Source organism: Rhamphochromis longiceps, linkage group LG13 (genome assembly GCF_057381845.1).
Source record: "Rhamphochromis longiceps isolate RC_006_pf linkage group LG13, R_longiceps_female_GT1.1, whole genome shotgun sequence".
NCBI classification, from domain to species: Eukaryota; Metazoa; Chordata; class Actinopteri; order Cichliformes; family Cichlidae; genus Rhamphochromis; species Rhamphochromis longiceps.
The window spans coordinates 3,600,131-3,625,235 of record NC_140569.1 but is presented as its reverse complement, the minus strand read 5'-3'; the positions used below and the strand labels follow the sequence as shown (position 1 = coordinate 3,625,235).

Sequence of the window (25,105 nt, the reverse complement as noted above, 5' to 3'; positions counted from 1 at the left end):
TTTAAGGCCGATTACGTCACAGCGACGCGACGAAGCCTGTCCCAATTCAAAGGCTGCTCCATAGAAATGCAGGCCTCAAAGGCGTCTTTTACTTCCCTGAATTTTAAGGATGGCCCAACAAATCCCAGAATGCATAGCGCGGCGGTGGTGTTATTTAACCCCGATTTTTTTGTCCCCATGACAGAACAGAGAAAACCGACTCATAGTGTGTTAAAACATTTATATTTCTTTTTATTCAATCATCTTCCGGAAGAGAGAGACCCCTGCACAGCTCAAACGCCAGCTGCAAGAGCTCTAACATTAGAATCATAAACTGTGCCTCATATAGGTTTTATTTTGGTACGTTACACGTCACACAGTTTCAAACATGGCTTATATGGAAAGTTCCTCCGTTCTGTGTCTTATCTATTAATATATCTGTGCACTAAAACTTCCTGTTTTTCAGTCTGGCTGAGCACTTTGTGAGTCAAAAGTGGCCTTGCTCTACAAGCCTTCATTATTAAAGTACATAAAACAATATAATAGGAAAATAAGGATACTAAGGATATTGATTTCATGACGTGTGGATGATTTTGCGGGAAAAAAAACGGTGGAAAAGGGGCGCCCGAAGAGTAAACATGTGCAAATGTTTAATAACTTAGAACATTAAAACATTACTGTTGGTCACATGTCAGCAAAGTTATGTGACATTAGTGGCGTTTGTACTAACTTGGTTTTAAAGCCTTTAAAATATACGCCGTTCAATAGTTGACCTTAATCTTACAGAGAATGTGATGATTTCATGGATATTTAAAGTAAGCACTGAGACAAATTTAGTAATGCCAACATATTCAATATTTGTCTCTTATATATAATACATTTATATATACACAGTGTCAAATGAACCTTTCTTTGAGTGAAGATTTAAGGTGACAGGAAATATAAATAAATGCAGCTTGAATCTTTACTGAAGCTCAGTATTTGAAACAGTCATTCACTGCTGTAATAACTAATAATGATTGAAATTATAACTTTAATATTGGCCATATTATATTTACATTACCACAGTGAGATGACTTTAGTCTCATGAACAACATGAGCTAATTGTTATTTACTAGCTAATCTTAAATGACTGTTCAGCACAGAAATGAAGCCCAACAATCATGGTTCACAGTCCCGTGGTCTCAGCCTCAGATACTTATCAAATCGAAGCTCATGTAGAAACAAACAAACAAATGAACAAAAGATGTTCTCCTTCATTTCTCTCAAACAAAGCTGTATGAAACGTTTCCAGCTGTTAGTATCATGGTTGCTAGGCAACCTGGGCAAGCGCGACAGAGGCTAGACGGTCCCATTTCACAAGCCTCGCACTTCCGACCTTAGCGGTCTTTGAGTACGCGGCCCTTGTGGACCGTTAAGGCTGCAGACCCTGAATTGGGATACAGCCTTCGTGTTGTGTGGAATAGATGTGGCCCAAAGTCAAATCATGACTCACCTTGAGTCAGTGCGGTGGGTGTGGCCACTTATGGAGAAACATCTACTAATTAGATCCTGATCATTACTCAGGAGCTTTTTGAAGCATATACCGTGTCAACCTGTTTGCCATATGTCTGATAATGTTAGTTATACTGATTTAATTTGGCACTCTTCATCCCCTGACTTAAAATAAGAAGTAGACACACTGTTTTGCCTGAAATATTGACTCGCCCATCAAAATCATTGAGTTCAGGTGTTCCAATCACTTGCATGCCCACAGGTGTATAAAATCAAGCACCTAGGCATTCAGACTGCTTCTACAAACATTTGTGGAAGAATAGGTCACTCTCAGCAGCTCAGCATGAAAGTGGGAGGCCGTGTGAAATCACAGAGTGGGGTCAGCAGATACTGAGGCACAGTTTGCTAACTTTCACCTCCAAACTTCATGTGGCCATCGTATTAGCTCAAGAACAGTATAGAGATCATCATAGAATGGGCTTCATGGGAGAGCATGGATCCCATATCTATCTATTAAAAATGAGGACTTACAAATAAGCTTTAGATTTCCAGTTTATCAAATCCCACTGAGCAGTCCTTCCCTTTGTTGTGGAAGTTTTCCATTTAAATAAAGCCTGCAGACGAGCGGTGAGAGGTAGCTAACATTCTTTAATCAAAACACAAAGAACAGACAACCAAGTTGGTGGAGAGCCTGCATGACCGCGGGGCAGACGGTCAGCAGTCTCCTTGAGCCTAGCATGGCTCTCAGTTAAAGACCTTCAGGAACAAAAGGCAGTACACAGCTGTTTCGCACCTTAAGGTTCACACTCCCTTGCTACCTCCCAGAGTCCTCGAAGAGACAAAGGCTACGTTCACACTGCAGGTCTTAATGATAAATTCAGATTTTTTGATCAAATCCGATGTTTTTGTCTGCTTGTTCACACTACAAATAAAATGCGACAGCAAACGCGCTCTAGTGTGAACGCTCAAAGCGGCCGCATGCGCAAAAGAGGACGTCACACACAACGCGCTCTGTTTAGACCCAGAGCAACAGTATTGTTTGACTGATGGCCCTTAATATAAAGACTTTGGACTTTACGTTTCCCAATTTTTGCTTTAAGTTATTTTGTTATTTACATAATAATGTAAATAACCTAATAATGATCCTTATTGCTGTTTTAGAGGAGCGGTGCTTCAAAGGATAGCTGCAGATTTCTGTCAGAATCTGCAGATTATACAGAACAAATAAAATGTTCACGTTTCTCCAACGTTGTCTTCCCAACAGTTTCACTGACATCTACACTGGATGGACAGGAAGCGTTCACGATGTCTTCTCTGGCGCTGATAATTGCCGTCTGTCTTGTGTCAGGGACGTAAAAGACGGATTTAATGCAACATGACCATCAAACAGCAGTCGCTTTCTAAAACATCGGATATGTATCGGATTCAGTACAACATACGAAAGTGACCCAGATCGGATTTGAAAATATCGGATTTGTGCCATTCACACTGTCACACCATGATCGGATATGGGTCGCATAGGGTCAAAAAAAAAAAAATCCGATTTGATGCGCTTTCGCCTGCAGTGTGAACGTAGCGAAAAGACTCTTCCTGTGGAGTTGTCTGCTTCCCCCAACTTCCTTACTAGACCTCCACCATTTGTCTTACTGTATGAGTGTGAGACATGTTAAAATCCAGTGGCACCAAAGCATTATACAATAAAATAATGTGATTAATACATAAATAAAATAAATTCCTATACACCTTTAAATCTAACCTCCCTTCTTCCCCTCCCGTCCTGTCTTTCTTTCTTAGCTTTCTCCATCTCTGAGTGAAGTTAGCTCTCTTACTTTTCTCTTTCTGTGAAATAAACAGCTGGACTTTGAGCTGCAACACACTGTGAGACAAACTGCACACAAACAGTTTGTGTGTTTGCTGATGTTTGTTGAGCTGATTTAAAAACGCTGCATTTGAAATTACCTGACAAAATGTTTTTACCTTTATGCTGCTCCTCTTCTGTAGAGCTAGCTAGATGCTGAGTGACCACAACCACAACCACAGCATATGAACAACAAAATTAATGGTCCTCCTTAACCCCTGACTATAGAGCTGTGAATTATCCATAAATGATATAGTTTCCTCTCTTTGTATGCCATAAAATGGACTGGTATACTGATAGATTTCCTTTCATGTGTTACAGTTTAAGCTCAAATCAGTACAGATACGTGAAAATTCTACTAAAATACATCAACAAAGTATTTGTGCTTTGTTAGTTCCCACCTTTACAGATGGCATTCTGGAAGATTAAACACACTCCTAAACCTTGTGGAGAGTCTTTTATATAAGCAACAGGGCGGCCGACATCATAACAAACCCTATGGATTAAAAATGAGATGCCACTCAAGTTCATATGCATGTGAACGCAGACAAGCTAATATTTTTGGTAATATACTGAGAGAAGATTAAGTGCTGCTCAGATGAACTGATGACCAACAGCAGGTCAACAACAACTCCATTTTAATCAGCCAAAGGAAAAGATTAGCCGCATTAGGAAATGACTCATTTGATGTTGTTTTAGTGCTTCTGTTTCCTGCTTTGTGGCAAAAAACCCGACACACAAATAGAGAAAAACGTTAATTTTTTTTTTGTTTTGACATCCTGCACTGAAAAACAGCAGCGTGTCATTTGCAGTTAAAAGAAGCTAAATAAAACATCAGTGTTGTGGTTAGTGTCCCCTAAGCTGAAACACATGATCTCATTAACTGACACAGGCTAACCCTATGACTGCTACTCTGGCTAATGTTGCTGTCTGGTGGCTCGCTTTGACCACAGTTTGAATAATTTAAATAGTGGACGCAACACGGGCAGCTGGGGAGTGGAAGGAAATCAAAAGCACAAAAAGTGAAAAGCAGAATTTTAATTTCTTATATTTACGTTAGTGAAGTTTCCCTCCATTCACCAATCAGAGACAGCACAGTGTCCCGGATACACATCAGCTGAATCTGTTTAGGACTAATTACACACCTCGATCCTTCCACAAAACACAAATGGAGCCCTCATGCCAGCTTGGGCTGGGCCATATCATACCGTTCACGGTAAAACCGGTATAATGTTGGGCAACAATAAGAAAATGAAATATGGCGATAGAATATGGGTAAAACGCGCATGCGCAGTGCCTTTGTTTTCATACGCACATGGCCGAAAAAGCACGGCGGCGACTGAGAATGAGAAGGGCGAAAGCAGATCGTTGAATGAAACGATGAACCTAAACTGGTTTGTAAAAATGCTGCAACTTCAGTGGTGTGGAACTGCTTTAGCTTTCGTCCCTCAGATACACAACAAAGCACTATTTTTGGTAGAGCATGCTAGCGGGCCGTCGTCATTACCGTGTTGTTTGGAAAATACAGCGCACTTAAAATCAATCCTTTGATTTTTCTGAAAGTCGACAGTGCCCCTTATAATCCCGTGTGCCTTATGTATGAACTCTGGTTGTGTTTACTGACCTCAAAACGATTTTATGTCAAATCTGTCAAATGTTTTAGTGCGACTTTGCTAAGCATCGAAGCCGCACCGCTTGATGGATTGTCGGAGCATTACGGCTGTCGTAGGCAGGAGCCTCACGAAGTGATACGTGCTGTGCTTCAACATAATATTACCGTATTGTGTGTGTGTATACGCTCTTTTTAAGTTCTGTGGATATTATACATGGTTATGCTGAGGATGTGTCGGCCAATTTCCACTGGAAATGCCTTTTGGTTAAACTGTCAGCAAAGAATATACATTTGCACTGATAAATTTTTATATAGAATAGAATAGAATAGCCTTTATTGTCATTGTACCGAGTACAACGAAATTGGAGTGCCACTCCCTTGGTGCAAGATTCAATAATAAATATATATGTAAAATATAAAAAGTACAAAAAAACAATCGTAAGTACTCAAACAATAGTAAGTACGATATATACAGGATAGCAGCATTAATATAATGGCAGTGACGGTATGGTATAGCTAAGCAGGTTCAATTGTTTTTGTGCTTATTTACTACGGTGATAGCTCTGGGAAAGAAGCTATCCCTGAATCTGTTTGTCCTATATAACCTATATAACTTTAATGCCCATAAAAACAGCTGCTTGTTTAAGTGAAAATACAGTGATGTTTTATTTTTTGCACAATAAAGTTGTGGAGTTGTAAAGTATTTTGTCTCGTGTCAATTATATCGTCAGTTATATCGTTATCGCAAATTTTCAAATGTATATCGTGATAAATATTTTTGGTCATATCGCCCTGCTCTACTGTCAGCTATAACTGTACGCCAGAATATCACAATATTAAATAAGTAGTAGATATCTATCATGTATTACTGCAAATGCAGTGCACCCAGTAACAAAACACACATAAAAACTATTATTCCCACCGTGATATTTCAAAAAAGACAAAAAACAATAATACATCTTATATTGGACACAGTAGCGTTTTGTTTTTTGTTTGTTTTTTTTGTAAGATGAGATATGACCTCACTGAATAATGCATACATTAGAAAATGGCCATAATCTGCCAAAGGGTGTACGGGCTGTTTTTCACCAGATGAATGACTAATATTTCCAGTTTACACTGACTTCCTTCCACTGAAGCACTTACTAACCACACTCTGTGTGCATTTGCACAGAGGCGACACTAAAGAAAACCACAATTTCTCTTTGTCAGACTTAAAAAATGGGAAAAAAATACATAAGGAAAAAACATATATATTATTAGCATATTATGTTCAGCGAAAGTAGAATAGTTGTAAGGAAACTCTCTCCCAATGGGCCCCCAATAAGAAGAATAATAACATGCATGTGGGAGGTATGAGAAGAGATCTTTCTGTGGTTTTCTGTGAAACATAAAAAACTTTGGCAGGAAATAGTCAAACAGAAAAAGGTAAAGCTCTTGGCATGTGGTAGCATCATTTTATGAAAAACGATTTAAGACAAACTGTTCAGTTCAGCGTCTTTTTCTTTTTCTCTTTTGAAGAAGCAAAGATCGGCTATTCCACACTGAAAGTTGTTTGCTGAAGAAAAGTGTGGACTTTACCTCTGCATTACCTCCACCGTGAAGACAGTCGCTCAGAGATGGCATCTCATGCTCATGTGATGTTCCTAGTTGACACATGTGTCTGCCTTCCTGTGACTATTCTTCTCCTCGTGCTTTCATGTTGTGCTGTAAGTAAAAAATAACATTACTGTCTGTTTGTCGTCTGTCCGTTTGCTTGACAGCCTGTAGAAATGCAGTTAGTTCGTCGATCACACCATGCAGCTTTTAGGCATAAAACATTTCTTTGTGTGTGTGTGTGTGTGTGTGTGTGTGTGTGTGTGTGTGTGTGTGTGTGTGTGTGTGTGTGTGTGTGTGTGTGTGTGTGTGTGTGTGTGTGTGTGTGAGTGAGAGAGAGAGAGAGAGAGAGAGAGAGAGAGCCGAAATCACAATAGCAGTCACCTCAAAGCACTTTGAATTTGTAAGGTGAAATTGATCATGGGAATCCCCCAGCAGCTTACACCTAACTAAGGGAGGATTCAGGGTCACCTGGTCCAGCCCTAACTATATGCTTTAGCAAAAAGGAAAGTTTGAAGCCTAATCTTGAAAGTAGAGATAGTGTCTGTCTCCTGAATCCAAACTGGAAGCTGGTTCCACAGAAGAGGGGCCTGAAAACTGAAGGCTCTGCCTCCCATTCTACTTTTAAATACTCTAGGAACAACAAGTAGGCCTGCAGAGCGAGAGCGAAGTGCTCTAATAGGGTGATATGGTACTACAAGGTCATTAAGATAAGATGGGGCCTGATTATTTAAGACCTTGTATGTGAGGAGCAGGATTTTGAATTCTGGATTTAACAGGAAGCCAACAGGATATTTCTAATTTTAGAGATGTTGTGCAAATGAAATAAAGCAGTCCTGCATATTTGTTTAACATCTGCTCTCAGCCTGCAGGCTTTCTTGTGGGCGGCCATTTAAAAGTCAAATGGGAGGCAGAGCCTGTAAAAAAATTGTCAAAGTCTGGTTCCTTGGAAACCAAATATATCATGTGTGGCTCAAACGTTTTGCACAGTCCTGCACCTCTCTGTTTTTAGTGTTTAGCAACTTATAAAAGGTAATTTCTTGTTGCAGTCTGCAGGTAACCGAAATAAAATCACTTTTAGCTTCTCCTTATTCACAAGTGGTCACCAAAGCAGGATAGCACTGCAGCTTTGATTTGCCCGATCACACCAGTTAACCGTCCTGATGCAATCCCAAAGCTGTTTGTGTGTCCTACACATTACTGGTCATACTCATGTATTTCCCTGAAAGTGAACACTGTAACTGTAGAGAGACTGAACTGAACCGAGCACATCATCACATCATGATTTCTTGTAGAGATCTTGAGACGATGTGTCATGCTTATTACTGCTTTAATGTGACTTTCATACTTCCTGCAGATAAAACGCGGGCAGGTTCCTGTCATCTACTACACAAACCTCCTCATCACCACTCTCCTCCAGCTGTTCACAATGATCGCTTTGGTGGCAAACTCAAACCAATTTCAGTACAACTCCTCCTCCGTTTCTTGTTATGCCTTCAGTATGATGGCTAATCTTGGCTTCAAAATATGCATTTCTCTAGAAGGGTACGTGTCTTTGTTTGTACTTCCATTCTATTACTCAGTGAAACATCCTTATGGCCAGATATATGAACTTCTGTACTCTAATAATGATATTATCTCTTTGTATTGTGTTGCAGATCTTTTATCATCGTCTTCAGAGAGTTGGACAGCATCAGACAAACTATGATTTCTATGCTGGCTTGCGCTGTGATCTGGGTCATTTGCATTATTACCATCTCCGTTGCTGCAGAAAAACTATTTATTGTTTGTATTCTGGCCATACTCCTTGCTCCACTGTACATCCTCTGCTTAGCAGGGACCCTCAAGTGTCTGCCTGCTGCCACCTCAGTGCCTGTTAAGGAAAAACGAAGAATTGTGGGAGCAGTAGTTCTACTGTTCCTTAACTACTTCGTGATGATCTCTCCAATGATCGTTTTGATTTTTCACATCAGATCTTACATGTTAGATCACATTCAATACATTATAACACATACCACAGATGTTATTATGGCCTTATTTCTGCTCAGTCCTTTTGCGGACTTGATTCTTTTCGTTTTCATGTGTGACTGGTTCACTGACAAGCTGGTGGCATCTTTGTGCTGCTGCATTAAGGATGTCAGCACCCCATCGACAGTGTGACTGACTGTAGGACAGGTGGCTTGATTTAGGCAGAGAGAAGGAGAAGCAAAATATTTTGGAAATGCAGGAAAAGAAAGAAAATTGGTATGCAAACAAAACCGTTTACAAATGTTGGTGCAATGAACGCCTCACGGTGGATTCAGCTCTCTCCTCTCAGCTGATGTGTCAAATCGAAAGTAATGGGAAGCATTGTTTTTTTGAGTAATGATGTTGTCATTAAAAATGTAGAATTGTTCCTGAAATCACCAATAAAACCCCATAATAGCCTCAAAATGGGAAAAATGGGAAGAAAAAAAATAAATACATTTTCTTTTCAAATGTAAACAGTTATTTTTATACACATACACCTGTACAGACATGCAGCCTGTTAAAGTAATGCACAGGTTATATTTACTGCATCCTTCAATAAACAGCAAATTACATTAAAAATCAGTCTTTTATTCATTACATCAAACAGAGAAAAAAAAGTTAATTTCATCTTTAAACACAAACATAAAAACTTCCTCTTAACCAACAGTGACTGCTTCTCTCTCACAGTTGTATATTTTTTAAGAAATAGAAGAAACCAACTGAAATCAGAAAAGGGACCAAAGTCTAAAACATTACCTTTTTTAAACCCCAAACAGAACTTTTTATTAAAAAAGAAAAGGGGAAAAATACGAACATAAAATGAGCTAAACGTATGTCAGTGTCCCTTAAACTGTATTTTAATGGCCAGTAGGTGGCGATTCCTTGGCTGTGTATAGAAGTCAGTTGATTTATTACCTCAGCGATGAGTTTCTGGCTTCAGTTCGAGGGAATACAACACGACGTTCATTTTGGAAACTATGGTCCCGTTTAAAGTATATTAAACAAAGAAGGATACGCTTTAGTGCTTTCAAAAACCCAAAGTGTGCAAGGCCAAAACTTTAGCCGGGAGTTTGAAGTGGTCATTCACAAACCGCTGGACACTGCACAGTGGCCACATCCACGTTTTAAAACCACATAAAGACGTCCGAATTCAACAGAAATCAAATGTAAGTGGAGAGCTCTTCATCAACCTGACCAAAGCTCACTTTATCCTGCCTCATCTCTCATCTGCAAACACATAAGACCAAAGAACCTGTGAGACACACATCATCGTAGAAACGATGATGCTCACTGAGCTGCAGTGTTTTTACACGGTGCACGCTTCACCTTAAATCTGCACACAGCTCATCCAGCTGAACTACAAGCACATTTGCAAAAACTAAAACAGTCAAGTTATATTTGTTGCTTCCTAATAGACTCACAACATATAATTAGTTACTCTGACCGTTAAAATCAACAAACCAACTGCAACATAACTCAGTCACTCAGTTGTTAAACGTATCGAATCAAACAATCGAAGCTAATGAACCTGATACTGAATTGTCATTAATAAATAATTCACCTTCTCGCTGACTTTAACTCAGCTTTAAGGAGAAAGCACGTACTGTCATCCGAGACATTGTCCAGCAATATTTGGCGATCAGTGAATCTATCAGCGCTAATAATGACATCATCCTGATTAGAATTCACATTGTCTCCTTCACTCTGGTCTCCATGGTGACCGTACATATGATACATTAATATTACAAGAGGAAAAAAAACCTCAGCAGGTCAAAGAAAAGTCGCTGAACTAGGATGACATCCATATAACGTCCATCAGCCCATTTCCTGAGGAACACGATATCTGTGAGTAGGAAAAAACAGCATCCACACTCTGGAAAGCTTCTCGGGATAAACTGCAGTGTGCACTTGGCGGACCTTAGTGTGGCCAGGAGATCCTGTGGCTGATTTTCAGTTTGACTTCCTGTTTTTACTGAACTCTCTTGGCTTTTACTGATCCAGCTTCTCCTCGCTGAAGTTGCACAGGAGGCTCTTGGCTCCATTCTGCCATGAATACAATGTCTCCATTGGAGTTTTGCCGTCCTGCAAGGGAAAAAGAAACAAAGAAACTTTGAATGTTCCTTTTCTGGTACTGGCCCTGCAGACAGGATGAACGCAGAGGCAGCACATGTTCTCACTAAACAAACAGATTATTCAACATAATATTTTTTTAAGAAAAGCAGAGGTTTTGTCGACATCAGTCTACTTTAACTATGCACAAAGACACAAAGCTTTTTGAGTGAAGTTTTGAGGGGCTTGATATGAAGCATTAGTTCAGGTGGGACCCAAACCAGGAAATCAGTCAGCGTACCCCAGCTAATGACTCGGCTGATACGCCCTCCAGCTGCTGAAACTCATAAGGAATGCAGGGAGGTAGGTAAGCTGTTGCTCAAATGCAACCCAGTTCTTTCCTTCAGGTTGTGTCTGATTTAAAGTCACTGATGGCTGTTCTTAAAGGGGCCAGACTCTCACTGCTGCTCTCGGTGCCTCCGGCTTTGAGGCAGATTAAAGAGCACGAAGATGCCAGAACAGAATCACACCTCTGAATATCCCTGCGTACAAAATTAGGTCCCTTCTTGTGACTGTGTGATCCTAATGGTAGAAAACGTCACATGCAAGGCTTGTGTTACGCTTTTCAAATCAGTGTAAACAATACAGGTGTGGCAACACATGGAGTACGACATATTGTGTGTAGTTTCAAAAACCCAGTTGGCTCTCTGGAGGAGGCGTTGTGTACTTACAGAGTTCTTTGTGTTGAGACTGGCCCCGTACATCATCAACAGCTTGATCATTTTGAATCGGTTTATTCTCACAGCATCGTGCATGGGTGTGTCTCCGTCCTACAGCCGAGGAGGAAAACCCACATTTCAGCAGAGAATAAACTGAACACCTATTTTTATCATTTATCACGATCATCATCTTTTGGTTTGTGTAATTATGGATCGCTGGTGTCAGGACACGAGTGCTTAACTTATTAATGTGCCCCAAATTCAGGGTGAAATAGACCACAAGGAACAAGAATCCAGCAGCCGAGAAACAAACTAAAACTCTACGTTTTAGAAAAATGCAACGCTAAACATCCAGCTCCAAACAAACACAAATTCTTTTACAATGAGTTACCCATATAACGCTCTGCAGGAGTGCCTGAAGCTGAATTGGCTTTATTATTTCATAGACTGTATATAAAGGATGGATGAAGCCGCTGTGACATCACCCTCTGTTTGCTGAAGTCCTGTTGCTTGTACTTTCGTGCTTACTCTGTCTTTGGCGTTCAGGTCTGCTCCACAGTGAATGAGGTGCTCGGCACAATCGCAGTGTCCTGTCCTCACAGCCACGTGCAGAGGAGTGCTGTGCAGCTGAGGAAGAGGATGAGGAGGAGAAGAAGAGGAGTTTATGTTCATGCACGAAGAAATTCTGAAAATCAAATGTCATGAAAATACTAAAGTAGAGTATTTTATGAAAGTATCTGGGCGAGTGCTGCTCACACCACTAGATGGAGCCAAAGTAATTTTCAAAATAAAGAACCGGCTGCAGCTGTTGTGACCTCGAGTAACCCTTCCTCGCAAGTCCTCCACCAACCTTGTCTCTGGAGGTGAACTTGGCTCCTCGATCCAGGAGGAGCTGCAAGGCCGGCAGGCTGCCTCCCCTGCAGGCCCAGTGGACCGCTGTGGCCTCCAGCTGAAAACACACACACGTGTTAGAACAATTCTGTGTGTGTGTGGAGGAAACATCACTAATAAAGGGGGTAAAAGAGAAGGTGTGACATATTTAAAATGCTCACCTTGTCTTTTTTCTCCATAGCCGCTCCGGCCTCCAGAAGTCTTTGCATGACCTCCACGTGTCCTTTGAAAGAGGCTTTGTGCAGAGCTGTTCTCTGGAACTGGACGTTATACAGAAAAATAAGCTTCATAAGTGTAATTACTGTACATGACTTCAACATGCTAATTTTTGAGATTTTGACGTGCTGCAGGCAGACATCGCTGTGCCACACTCACATTGTCGCTTGCATCGGGGCTTCCTCCGTCAGACAGGTACTTCTCCACCACAGCCAGTTTGTTCTCCATGACTGCTGTGAGGAACAGCTCCTCGTCTACTGTCTCCGGCTGGAAAATGTGTGCAGAGAGACTTTAATTAAGAAACAGAGAAAAAAGAAAGGTACGCCTCGGAGCATGCGGCAAGAGAAGCTGCTGCTGTTGCAGCTCTATTGCAGACTTTCATGCATCGACTTATTGTCCAATAAAATCTGTTTTATACCTCATATCATTGGTGACCTGGAGCCCATGGTAATACTTTAGAAGCTTTATCAATGTTAACTTCTATACATAAAAGAGTTGACCTTTGGTTCACGTCATTCAGCATCAGCACACATTTATGCAATGATAGATTTTATTTACACTGCACCCTTTCTTGTCATCAAGGTTTAAAGTATTTCTGGTCAAATGCAAATTAATAATATTAAATTAAATCAAAATTTGGGAATTCATGAAAGTCAAAAACCTTACCACAGTCTCAGGCTCTGGCTCATCTTTCTTCAGGACCGGGCTCTTCCTCTCTCTCCGTTTCTTCCTCAGCTGCAGGATGTTGAACAGGTCGTCCACCGTCTCCAGCTTCAGTCTGCCGCTCCTATCCGTCTGACAGGTGGAAATAAGACAGAGGCCGTCAGCACGCAACAGTAAAAACCACAGACTTCATTTATTATTCAACTTCTACTGGTCTGTTTATTCACTGAATGATAATCAAATGCCAACATGAGCAGTTATAAGTTGTCATACTCCTGAATGCCTCCAGGTGGCAGCACAGATGAGGAGAAAACCAGTTAGATGGCTTCAAAATTCCTTCACCTCTGTGCTTGGATGAGATCATTTACCAGATTTAAGTGACGTCACTCTAACTTATTACATAATCCTGAACCTGTAATTCTCTCTGCTGTGGCAAAAAGGAAACGCCTGAATTTAAACTGAAATTTGTCACCATTACTATAACCGCAAATACGACTAAAAGTACGTATTACACATGATACACAACTCTAAAACTGACATATTTAAGTAGTTTTTACCTAGAGATGAGTAAGTTCTTCTGTTTAAAAATATCAAGTTTAAATAATGTCACATTTTATTGAATTAGCACAAAAAAGAATTGTATTCATTCTCACGCTGGTTATCCACACATGTATCTGATAACACTTGAATATTGTGATGTACTCATTGTATTTGATGCATTATTGTCACTCCTATTTTATTTTAAGTAATGAGACTTTCCTGTAACTATCATTGCTGCTGCAGGTGGTGATTGCACCTGCAGAGTCACAGCTGGTGTAACATAATCATATTGACATGTTCATGTACAGCTGTCAGTAAAATAATACTTCTCAGTGTAACCTGTCATTGCACTGTAGCTGCTGCTCTTACATTGAGAGCTGCCACGCTGACTTCCTCCTGTTCGCTGCCGCTGTCACTCTCCTCCGACAGACGCCCGCCGACCCCCAGCTCCCCGTGGGATCTGAGATCATCCCGCTTCTCTTGATTGACGGCCGCCTCGTACACACCCCCCTGAAAGTCATCTGCCTCTATGCCCTCTGACCTCTTACCGGTCACCTGCAGGAAGAAGGAGAGGCGGAGACGTCGTGAGGTGGTTTTGTGGTATTTTGATAACTGTTATATATCCAACAGCTGAAAGGCCAAAGTCTGAATGGTGCCTTTTGCAGAAAAACACCAAGAAAACCTTCCTGATGAATAGATTTGCAGTGTGAAGCACAGACTGATGCACTGAGCTTTGGCTTTGCTGCTGCAGAGTCAAACGCATGCACCCCTCAGCACAGCTAAACACACCACAGTGTCAACGCATTAACACACGCTCACTCAGCTCTTTAATGAGCCACAACTGTTCCATTCAAATCACTCATGTAGTCATTTACACAGCTTGTAGTCCATGCATCACTCTAACAATGACTGCTGAAGGAAACAAAGGGATGTTCAAGTCTAATGCACAGCAACAAACACGGCTGAGACTGAGCTAACCTCTCTGGTACCTCATCATTAAACCACTTTTACCTCCAGTGTGCTTTCATCTTGGAAAGTATACTGAGTGAATTTAATGGATTTAAAAGTTAAATCCTGCGTTTGGAGTTAAAGGCAGTCAGGTTGTGTGCAGAGACAATTCATCACATTTTAAACTGCTTTAGTCAAACAAGTGCAGAGCACAGAATTGAGAAAATCGCATTCATGTCTTCTTTGTTTTTATATATACACTTCAATAACTGTTAATGGTGATATGCTGTCACAGATGTGAAGGAAACCTCCAATACACGTGCAATTAGAGACGTTTCAGATTCATTGTTGAAAATACGTTTTAAGACATTTTAGCTGCTTCATCATCTGGTTTGTAACTGAATTAAAAATGAATATTTACTTGTACTTTCTTTGTTACAAGCATTTTTTTTACTGATCTCAATCTTGACTACAAATAAAGTGAATCTGACGGCCATGTTTTAATACAGCTTGTATTTACATTGTGCCAAGGGCGTAGATGTGGCATGGACGGAAGGGACATGTCCCCGCCAATAATTTGGTGCAGCGGTGCAGAAAGAGTTAAATCACGTTCTCTACTGGAGTCCTCCGTCATGTGACAAATATGGCCAATGTGATTGGCTGTGCCTTTCAGGGAGCTCTGTTTAGTTTTAGCAGCGGCAACCCTGCGCTGCGAGGAGGAGAGGAGGACGGCAGCAAAGAGGAAGAACCTGGATGTAAGAAAGTATTTTTCAAAGAAACCTGTAACTCACTTAAAGTCAAGTTCACTCATATAATGTGTCCGTCATAATAACGTTACAGACTATGTTAACTTTTAACATATTTTTAGGCGAGAATGTAGCTGAGTAAACTTTGTTGAGTCCTGAAAGTCATATTCTTTTATTGTCACGACTGTATTTGAAGCTATTTTTGTATGATACCTGATTTATATGAAATATGACTGAAGTAAACTAAAGCCTAAAATACTTAGTCAGTCATTTGTTTAATAGTAATTTAACATTATATATTTCACATGTAAAACTATGAATTGTAATTTTAAACTGTTTAAAAGCAGGTAGAATAGCATATGTAGGCAAGTATATTTCTCCTTTTGTTATGAAGAAGCAAAAAAAGAAAAAAGAAACTGGGCAACGCCAAAACCAAATCGAGGCCCTTGCATTGTGCAAAATCACAATCTAAGAGCCTTACATGGGAAATTAAAGATGCTACAACCGCGGTCCAGGTTCTAGTATTTTGCTTCAGGTTGACTGGCTTCTTGTTTTTAACTCTTGCTGCACACAACAACAGATATTTATACTCTTTACTTTTGTGCATTCAAAATCACTTCTTTTTGGTTCCATTCCATACAAAAATGGTTTAATTTAAATAATATTTAGGAATTAATTAAAGAAATGTGACAATAAGGAACAAAAGTCTATTTGATTTCTCATTTTCAAATGAAGTTTCTTGCCTGTTCTTCTTTCCTCGCACTGCTTCTCTCTGTTACAGTTGCACACATCAGCACATCTTACCAGTTCTTCAACACTGAGCAGTCCCATTCTTCTCCTTGATGGTTTCACTGTGCCGTGGGTACCTGGAGGTGGATTTTAGTCCACAGATCCTCTGGTCTGATGCTCAGTATGTCCGTCTGTCTGTCTCTTTGCCTGCAGCTGGAGCCTCGGCCTCTTATATAGCTTTGCTAAACTGCCGGTCCGTCACTGAGCTCAGATTACATCACTGTCCTCATGTGCTCATGTGGCATTCTCAGAGTTATCAGCGCTGCCCCCCTCCCCTCCTCCACCCTCATATCCATACTCAACCCGTCCCACCCCGAGTGCTGCCCACTTTGGGCTGATCCTGGCACGTCTGTGTCACCGAGCAAAGATGGAGATGAGCTTTGAGGAGTTACTCTGCACCAAATGCTGATGCTGAGTGTTCTGAAAATTGCTTGAACCAGTCACATGCATTCTTGTAAACATAAAGATATAAGACTCTGAAATCTTGAAATTGCAAAGTCTTTATCACCCCCTCCTGCTCTTTGCTTGAATCTTTCCTTGTTTTCTATCAGTTATCCCTGATTTGTCTTCATACATCTACATTCTTTTCAGCAACTTCACGTCCTGCCTTTGTGTTTAGCAGATGAGCCCTCATTAACATAATTAGCTCCTAAAAAGTTGAAGTTCAGGCTGGAATGAGTCTCTGCGCAGTGTTACCTCACTACGGTGAGAATCCATGCGTCTCACTGTGGCAGTAACCCGGTGTATCATGGAACAAATGCCAAAGAGCCCAAACTCTCTTGGATGCTTTGAGGAAACAGCAGCGTCAGGCAGTCTGGGAATAAATACAAGCTCTTTGCATGTTTGGCCTTTGACCTGCTGTCTGCTCTTTGGTACTTTTGATCTTGACCTCGCCTTCGTCTCCTCCTTTTTAAAACAGATATTGTGACCTTATCCTCTGACTGAGTCTCTGTGTCCTTCCTGCTGATACAGACTGATATGTTTCCTGTTCTGCAGGTGAGTCTGATCGCAGCACACAGACATATTAAAACTGCCTCATGATCCTCTGAAAGTTGTATAAACTTTTGCTATTTTGTGCCAAAATACAAGGTATAAATTTTACTATTTCCTTCAACTTTATCTTTCAAGTGACCAAAACGTGTGAGCTGAAACTTTCTAAAATGTAAACCTTTAATGTCCTTTAACCTCTGCAGGGCTAATAAAACAGGTATATAAAGGTTTAAAATGTATTGTTCTGTTTGTCTGTTAGTATAAAAAGTTAAATGCTGAGTGATTCATCCTCTCGACCACAGATGATCTTTGACAGTATCTGGCTGGGCCTGTGGTCATAGAAATGCAGTGACATCACCGCGAGGAGACAGGTTCACTGTGGATGGGGAATAAATAGTCACACTTTCAATCATCTTCTCACTGTAGCTCAGCCAATCAGGCATCAAAGTCAAAGGTCAACAGATTGACTGACAGTCGGCGACGGGTAACATCATGTCAGGTGTTCTTTGACTTGCTGGTAAATGCGGTCAAGTTGCATAGTACACATACTGCACAGAGCGACGTACAGTACATGCTATGGCAGTGATGACACCTCATCTGACTGCATGCTGCATGAGATCACAGTCCACCAATCAGAAGCCAGAAAATGAAGATGTCATGAGAAGTAACGCATGAAACAAGAAACCCAAAAGTAAAAGTCACTGAATCCATCGACAGCTTGTCTAAAGGATTTCATTTCAGTGCTGACATTTAAATTTCTGAAGAAGAAGCCGAGTAACAATTAAATATTAAATGATGTGGTGCTCACCTGCTTTTATTTAAACTCAAACTGCTGTTGAGTCTATTAAGAATAATAAAGTGCCCACTATTCTACCATCTTAACATCTACACTGTTGTTAGTTAAAATTGTTCTTCATAACTTTAAATGCATATAGAATAATATGTCTGTTATGCAATCATGTATTTCATGATTTTTTTTCTCATGCTAATTATTGTGTCACTAAATGGTCAACCATTACAGTCTTTATATAACTGAACTTGATAAAAGGCTTTGTTACTTTGTTCGTTGCTAAATTTTACAGAAGAATTACTGACTTTGTTTTGAAAATGTTCTTAAACACATCAATTGTCTTGTTACGGCTGGCAGGCAGGATTAGGACTCAAACAAAAAGCTTGAACTGGAAAAGGCAGTTTTATTTGCTGTGACGGAAACTAGAAGACACAGAGCTAGATGTTTTCAGGCGCCACAGAGACAACCCACAGCAATGAGGGAGTACAACTCAACAACAGACAGGAATACACAGGGATCAAATACACAAGGGAATAACGAGGGAATTGGAAACAGGAGTCATGCACACCTGGGACTAATAACGAGATGGGGAGGAAGCAAAACTGATTGCACTGAACATAGGAAAAGGAACTGTCAAAATAAAACAGGAAACATGAAGCTTTCACAAAGACGCAGAGACATGACTGACAAGGTGAACATGAAGGGAAGGCACAGTGACGGAAAACTAGAGACTACAAACTAAGCATAGAACACAAGGAGAACATGAAAAACATTAAATCAAAGAATATTAATTAATTTCTTTACCTTTTATTTTCCGTTATGATGCTGATGTTAGAAGCTGTTTTCTTTTTAGGTTGTTTTTAAGCTCTGGCCATGACTGTGGCTGAACATTAGCCTCTGGTTAACTCTGCTCCAGCAGTGTTTATTCATGAACACTGTCCCTGTTCAAAATAACCAAAATAAAAGAATACTGTAGGCGATACTTTTTTTAATGAATCCATCCTGATGTCACACAGTTACAGGTGTAGCTGCTTTGAATGAAAAGCTTAGGCCAGGGATGGAGTGGCCCAGAATGATCTGAATAATTAAAGCTGATAGTGTTTACCAACATAATAATACAAAGCATGTTAATTTCTCCCACCAACTACCCTTAGTGGGGTTTGCTTAATTGATAACTGTAAATTGACCAGGTGTGAACACGAGTGAGAGTGGGTGTCTGCGTCAGTCCTGACAGACTGGACACCTGTCCAGGGTGTACCTGTCCCCGCCACTCGCCCTACGGCAGCTGGGATGCTGAATTGGATCAGCAGAACAGGAAGGACAGATGGATGTTAATTTTTCTGCATGAAGAAATTTGTCTAACACATTAGAAATGATGTCATTCTACAGTCCCGTTTACATCCTCCTGTTTCCCCTCTCTGATGCAGTTATGGCGCAGATGTCAGTTCACCTCACAGATCTGAAGCACAGTCATCAAGCTGGTGCTCCTAAATGGGAAAGAGCATAAATCAAGTAACTTTGATTAAAGTGGTCATTTCAAACAGCTGAGCGAAGATCAGCAAGCACACAGTGTGTCTGCAAACTGAAGAGCTATGAGACGCTGTAATTCTAAGGAAAAAAGAAAAAGTTCATGTTATGTGTGAAAACTCGACTCAGAGATGGAGAAAGATGTAAGAAGAGGAACAGGAGAGTAAAATGAAAGATCATTCGCAGAGGCAAAGACCGCTCAGTATGTGACACTTAATAAATTGCTCGTTTAAAGCTTATATGCAGTATCCTAATGTTTAGACACAGACGTTCTTTGATGTTGGGAAACAACTTGAAGAATAAATGAAATTACCGTCACGTTGTTTACAGCGATGCACTGTGATGACCTCGGGTACCTCAGTCACTCATATGTTACTGGTTCTCAAACTGTGGGGCGAGCCACACTGCTGGGTCACAGACAGCCAGGTGAATTAGGGGAAGTGAAAATAAGAAAAATAAATAAATTTAAATTCTTTGATGAATGATAAATGCTGAGGCTTCAAGATTCTGACTGCCAAATAAATCAGAGTTGTCGCACCGATCAGTCATGAACATGCACTCTGTGGATTTTGGTTGTTAACTCCAAACTCTGGACTCTGGTTTAACCTACACTTCTGTGCAAAGATTCGTGAAACAAAGCATTAGCTGTCATGAAATTTCATCTATTTGTGGATTTTTATGAAGCATATCGAATATATTTGCAAGTTACTTCGATTTTATTTTCATGATTACAGACATTTTTTATGATTTAAAAGAGTGTGTATCTTTGCTGAGGAACAGGCATCAGCAGACATGGCTGTGAAATATCTCGAGACCTTCAAGACAGACCTGTTGTAAGATGACTGGAAGTGTTTAGGATGATAGTTTAAGGTATATTTGGTGTTTCAACTATTAAAACAGGCAGGTATAAGTGTTTTCAGAGGGGGTCTCAAGTACTGAAGGATTTCTATTTGCAGGTGGCTGTGTGTCCCTTATTTTTGATTACGAGGAAATAGAGATATGCAATATTATGAAGTACAATATTCGTAATGTATACCATAAAGTGCATAATCTAAAAATTACAAAGACAAATACAAACTTAAATAATCACTGACTTTCTTCTGGCTCTTTTTTGACCCTTCCCATCAAACTGGGCTGTCACTCATATTTGCTCTGTGCTGTTCCGACCCCTCAGTTCCTCTGAAAGTGCAAAACCTAGCTGTGGGCTATTTCTAAAACTGACCTTGTGACTGAAATAGATGGCAAAAGGGGGAAATCTTTTTGAATGGAGACCTTCACAGTTACTGCACCGCCTACAGATTACAGAGAGAACTGCATGAAGGAGAGGCTGAAGGAAAGCAGGAGTCCAATGAAGAGCTTGCGGATCAATGCTGTATAAGCAGTTACTAAACACACTAAAAGCTTCACAGCTGAGGTATCCTGTTAACTGGATAATGTTCAGCTGGGAATTTTGTATCCACATGTTGTGTGCACAGTGTTTATGTTGGTCAAAGAGCTCGTTCCTGATTAAAGAGCAGGCTGGTTTAATCAGCTGAGACTCTGCGACTTGCTTAGTTCACTTTCAGTCAGAGTTGTCTAAGTATCTACGTTTTTCGACTCGTGACAGCCCGAGTTTCAGACACAACGAACTTAAGCAAGTCGTGGTCTCTGTTATCTGTGTACACTCTTATGTTTTGGGCTCAGTGTGGGAGTCTTTGCAGCTTCTTTCCCTCCTGTGCTCCTTGTTTTCCTGTATGTCTGCGTGCACCTCCTCTGGTGAGGAGTTCCCCCGTGCTTTAGGGTCATCGACAAGCAAGGTTTGCTGCTGAACCACAAATGTGTAGTTTGATCTTAGTGGGGAGTAAAGGGTGGGCTCAAAACTAATCAAGCAAAAAAATCCAAAGTAAAAACTAAGACAAGCACACTAACAAATGGCTCTTATACCTCCACCACTCATCCCTCCTCCAGATGCAGACTTATAGCTCTTTAAAGATGACTGTCACCTCTCTGGGTTCAGTATTTCCACAAAAAAGCAGCAGCTGAAGGTAATAAAGGTTGGTAGAGACAGCACTCGCACTGATGTCCGTGGATGCAACGCTTCACTGATGGCAAATAGTTATTTTTCACCCAAGAGTCAAAAGTCTTGTCACGGTACTGGATCTGCGACACAATATTTGTGTTTCAGGTTTTGAATGAATATTCTTTGATTTGTTGTTATTCAGGGTCTTGATCCTCTTTATGGGTTTGTGCGATAGTTTTTGTCCTTAGGTTTCTGTGTCTTCCCGTGTTTCACCTTTTTGAGCCGCCGTGTTCCTGTCTCAGTTAGTGGCTCTTGTCTCCGTTCGCCCTGTCAGCCGTGTCTCCTTGTCAAATCCGCGTCTCGTGCCCGTCTTATGTTTCCTGTTTTACTTAGTCTCACGTCCTTTGTTAATGTTTTCAGTTTTGCTTCCTTTCCGTCTCGTTATGTGTGATTAGTCACAGCTGTGTTTCCCATTCCCTCCTTACTCCCTGGTGTATGTAAGCCCGGTGTTTTCCTCTGTCCTTTGTTGTGTCATTGCATTACTGCTCTGTGTTGTTTTAAATAAAGCTGCCTCCCTTGTTTCATTCCTTTGCTTTTGGGTCCTACATCCTGCCTGCCGCAGCACAGACCATGACAAGTCTTTATATGTACAGTTGTGTGCATTTGTCCGATTAGTTTTCTGCCTCTAAAATATGGAACCGTGTATAAAAACAGTTAATACAACACTTTTGTGAAACCCTTGAAATAAAGCTGAAAGTTTGCAATTCAAGCTCAACTCTTCTGTCTAAATAGACGCACAAAGTTCTGTGTCATATCTGTGAACTGACTTTTATTTGTGTTTGATACCAACACAGAATCGCAGCCATCGGATGGATTTCCTGAGGATCCTTTTCTGGAAGCAGCAGCTCTGACCAGAAGCTGTGAACAGGCGTGAGCAACAACGTCTCACTCAGTTATTTCTGTTCTGTGATGAAGTCTGTGACCGCCTTGCTGACAGCTCCATGGCTCGATCGCGAACAGGAGTATCTCACCGCTTCAACACCAACGCTGATGTTGACTGAAAAAAGGTGCAGCCCACCAAAATAAAGCCCCTCGTGCCTATTTAAACTGCCACTCCCTCTTCTAAACACCCATTTTATATCCTCCTCCTATATATGTCTGTATGTATGTTATTTATTTATATGTCAGCAGTCTAAAGGAGAGTGTGAAGATCACAGGTCTGTATACTGTATGTGTCAGTTCCCGTGCCGGCAGTCTGAGCGTTGAACCCCAGGGGGATACATCATAGGATTCAGTAATTATAAATAGACCCTGTGCAGAATTCCTTCTCTGGAAATATATCTAGTTTATTATTAGCCACGTAAATCCTCATCTCACCCGGTATCCTCATTCGAGGGGGGGCGGGCGCTGCATCTGTGAGATGGATGGCAGCTCCTCGGCACTGTTTACGAGTGTGTCATCGTATGAAGATAATCCTTCAGTCAGAGAGACGAACCGTCCGGTTGTAATTCACAGCACTGTTGGCCTTCTGACAAGTGGCTGCAGCCTGCGCAGCCCCCAACCGTCCTCCGTCAGCCTGACGGAGCCGTAACTCTGACAGGGATGAAGTAATTTGTGTGATTTCAGATATAAGTTTGGGTATTTCTGCAAATGATTCAACACTTAGTTGTTGCTGAAGGCTGGAGTCACTTCCTCTTCCTTCCTTCCTCTCTGTGATGTTGTGTCCAGTGTGTGCTGACCGCTCCAACCTCAGCTTTGCGGGTGTCTTCGCTGGCATCACAAAGGCAGGACTACTTAATCATTCCAACCTGTCGATGGTGCTCAGGAACAGATCAACTTCAGCTGTAGTATTTAAAATACTGAGCACATTATAATCATAATTTTACTATTACAGGCTTGAGCTGCTGGGGGACTTTCCATGACACACTGAGTGCTTCTTCTCCACTCCCCATGTTTCCCTCCACATGCATTTATACACCATATTTGCATGCTATTCATTCCTGTCTACTCTGTTCTGTCCTGTTTGTGATTCATGGTTGCTGAACTGTATGTATGTCCCTCTGTTATTTCTTCTCTCTCCTCTCACCCTCCAAAGAGCCTTAAAAAGATAAAGAGATGACTGTTGATGTGGACTGGCCACCTGAGGCCTAAAGCAGAGGATTTGCTTCCATCGCTATCTTAGTGTTTTGGTGGCTCATATAGTAGCAACTGGTCATGAAGCAGGCCTAAGCCCTGCTCTCATTTTCAACTCTCGAGAGACCACAAACTACACAATAAACATAATTTTTTATTCAGTTAGATTTGAATCTAATGGCTCATTTATTTTCAGCCAGAGACACAAATTCCCTTTGGGGTCATGTGACGAAGAACATCCAGCATCAAACTACCATGTTTTTTACTTTTCATGGTTTTCTGCACAACCGGGCGTTTCTGTGCTGCAGGCCATCAGGAAGAATCCAGATTTAAGAGTGAAGCCATTCACTCTTAAATCTGGATTTAAGAGTGACCTGGAAGCTATGTTCATTTTTTATTTACAGTCTGTGATCTTGAAGACTCATAACAGTGTGAAGCTGCAGCGAGAGCTCGTCCACCCACAGCACCGATGCTCCTCGACATACTGGTTCAGGTGTTCCCTCCAGGAAATTACTTATGGAAATAAAGTTTGTTGCTAGGCAGCATCGTCCAAAATGTAGTTTACTGGAAAATAACTTATTAGTTGCCCAGCAACATTATCTCATTGGCTGTGCTTGGAGACGTTGAGAAAAACTGAGAGGTCCGCAGTGAGGGGCGTAAACTGTTTCAGTTCATGATTCACACTTATTAACATGTTCATCATCGGGTCGAGAGGACACGGAGAAGCTGCAGCCTCACAGAAAAACAGAGAGAAGCTGGACCACAGTGAAGACTAACAATGATGAGATGAGACAAAGGAAAGAGTTCGCATTAAAGGAGTTTCCAGTTTATTCTTAGTAGTTTTTACTTTACTTCATTTACTTACAAGAAAATTGTTGAGGGTACAAAACTCTTCCTGTCCTGTGAATGTGTACTGTTAGATCTACAGGTGTTTGTTTTTGTAGCTGTCCAGTGTGCAGCAGCTGACGGGCATATTAGCTATCTGGCCTCAAAGGTTCAATTAGCACTGTATTTTTAGCCTATGCAGGAAAAGACATGTCCACAGGTGACTGCTTGGCAACAATGGCAACCATGTGTTTGTACAGTCATGTGAAACTGTGTCCCTTATGCACCACAGTGTCTCAGTCAGGTTCAGGTCTGGACTTTAACTGGACCACTGCAGCACCTTGATAGTTTTCTTTTTCGGACGTTTTGTTGGAGATTTGCTGCTGTGATTGGAACCTGCAGCAGGACAGAGACCACACCCCAGCCACACACATTTAACAGTTAATGAGCTCAACTAAACAAAAACCTCTGAGCATAGTTAAACCCAGCAATTGATTATATAGCAATACTTTTACAGTGATATATGCTACAGTTAAAATTTCCAATAATTACGTCAACATATATATATATTATGTAAGTAATTACAGTAAGAGAAAAATTCTGATTCCAATCTGATTTCAAACTATTCTAAATACTCAATTTTTTTAGTTTTTACTGTCTTTTGTAATCTAAGAAGAAGAGTTCTGCCTTTAAGTACAGAAGCCCCGCCCCCTTCTGTTGTCCATGTCCAA

The 25,105-nt window shown here is 40.9% G+C and overlaps 2 protein-coding genes across 2 annotated transcripts; one reads left to right on the top strand and one right to left on the bottom strand.

Annotated features, from left to right (window-relative positions):
- Window positions 1-6,562: 6,562 nt before the first annotated feature.
- LOC146655203 (uncharacterized) lies at window positions 6,563-8,699 on the top strand. The gene is made up of 3 exons (XM_085427253.1): window positions 6,563-6,652; window positions 7,897-8,084; window positions 8,198-8,699. Exons 1-3 carry the CDS (start codon window positions 6,563-6,565, stop codon window positions 8,697-8,699), a joined length of 780 nt encoding a protein of 259 aa, XP_085283379.1.
- Window positions 8,700-9,139: 440 nt separating this feature from the next.
- On the bottom strand, window positions 9,140-16,297 carry LOC146655202 (ankyrin repeat domain-containing protein 1-like). Its single transcript, XM_085427549.1, has 9 exons — window positions 16,126-16,297; window positions 13,997-14,182; window positions 13,091-13,219; window positions 12,584-12,691; window positions 12,370-12,468; window positions 12,168-12,266; window positions 11,846-11,944; window positions 11,330-11,428; window positions 9,140-10,631 (listed from the first exon to the last, which is right to left on the bottom strand). Exons 1-9 carry the CDS (start codon window positions 16,150-16,152, stop codon window positions 10,539-10,541), a joined length of 939 nt encoding a protein of 312 aa, XP_085283675.1. The 5' UTR covers window positions 16,153-16,297; the 3' UTR covers window positions 9,140-10,538.
- Window positions 16,298-25,105: the final 8,808 nt, after the last annotated feature.

Excerpts from the sequence above, each read along its gene's own strand:
- LOC146655203 (XM_085427253.1), top strand. The coding sequence starts at position 6,563 with ATGGCATCTCATGCTCATGTGATGTTCCTAGTTGACACATGTGTCTGC. Across the intron at positions 6,653-7,896 it reads TCGTGCTTTCATGTTGTGCT|ATAAAACGCGGGCAGGTTCC; the intron begins GTAAGTAAAAAA and ends TACTTCCTGCAG. Across the intron at positions 8,085-8,197 it reads ATATGCATTTCTCTAGAAGG|ATCTTTTATCATCGTCTTCA; the intron begins GTACGTGTCTTT and ends ATTGTGTTGCAG.
- LOC146655202 (XM_085427549.1), bottom strand. The coding sequence starts at position 16,152 with ATGGGACTGCTCAGTGTTGAAGAACTG. Across the intron at positions 11,429-11,845 it reads ACCTGAACGCCAAAGACAGA|GACGGAGACACACCCATGCA; the intron begins GTAAGCACGAAA and ends CCTCGGCTGTAG. Across the intron at positions 10,632-11,329 it reads GTCTCAACACAAAGAACTCT|GACGGCAAAACTCCAATGGA; the intron begins GTAAGTACACAA and ends TTTCCCTTGCAG.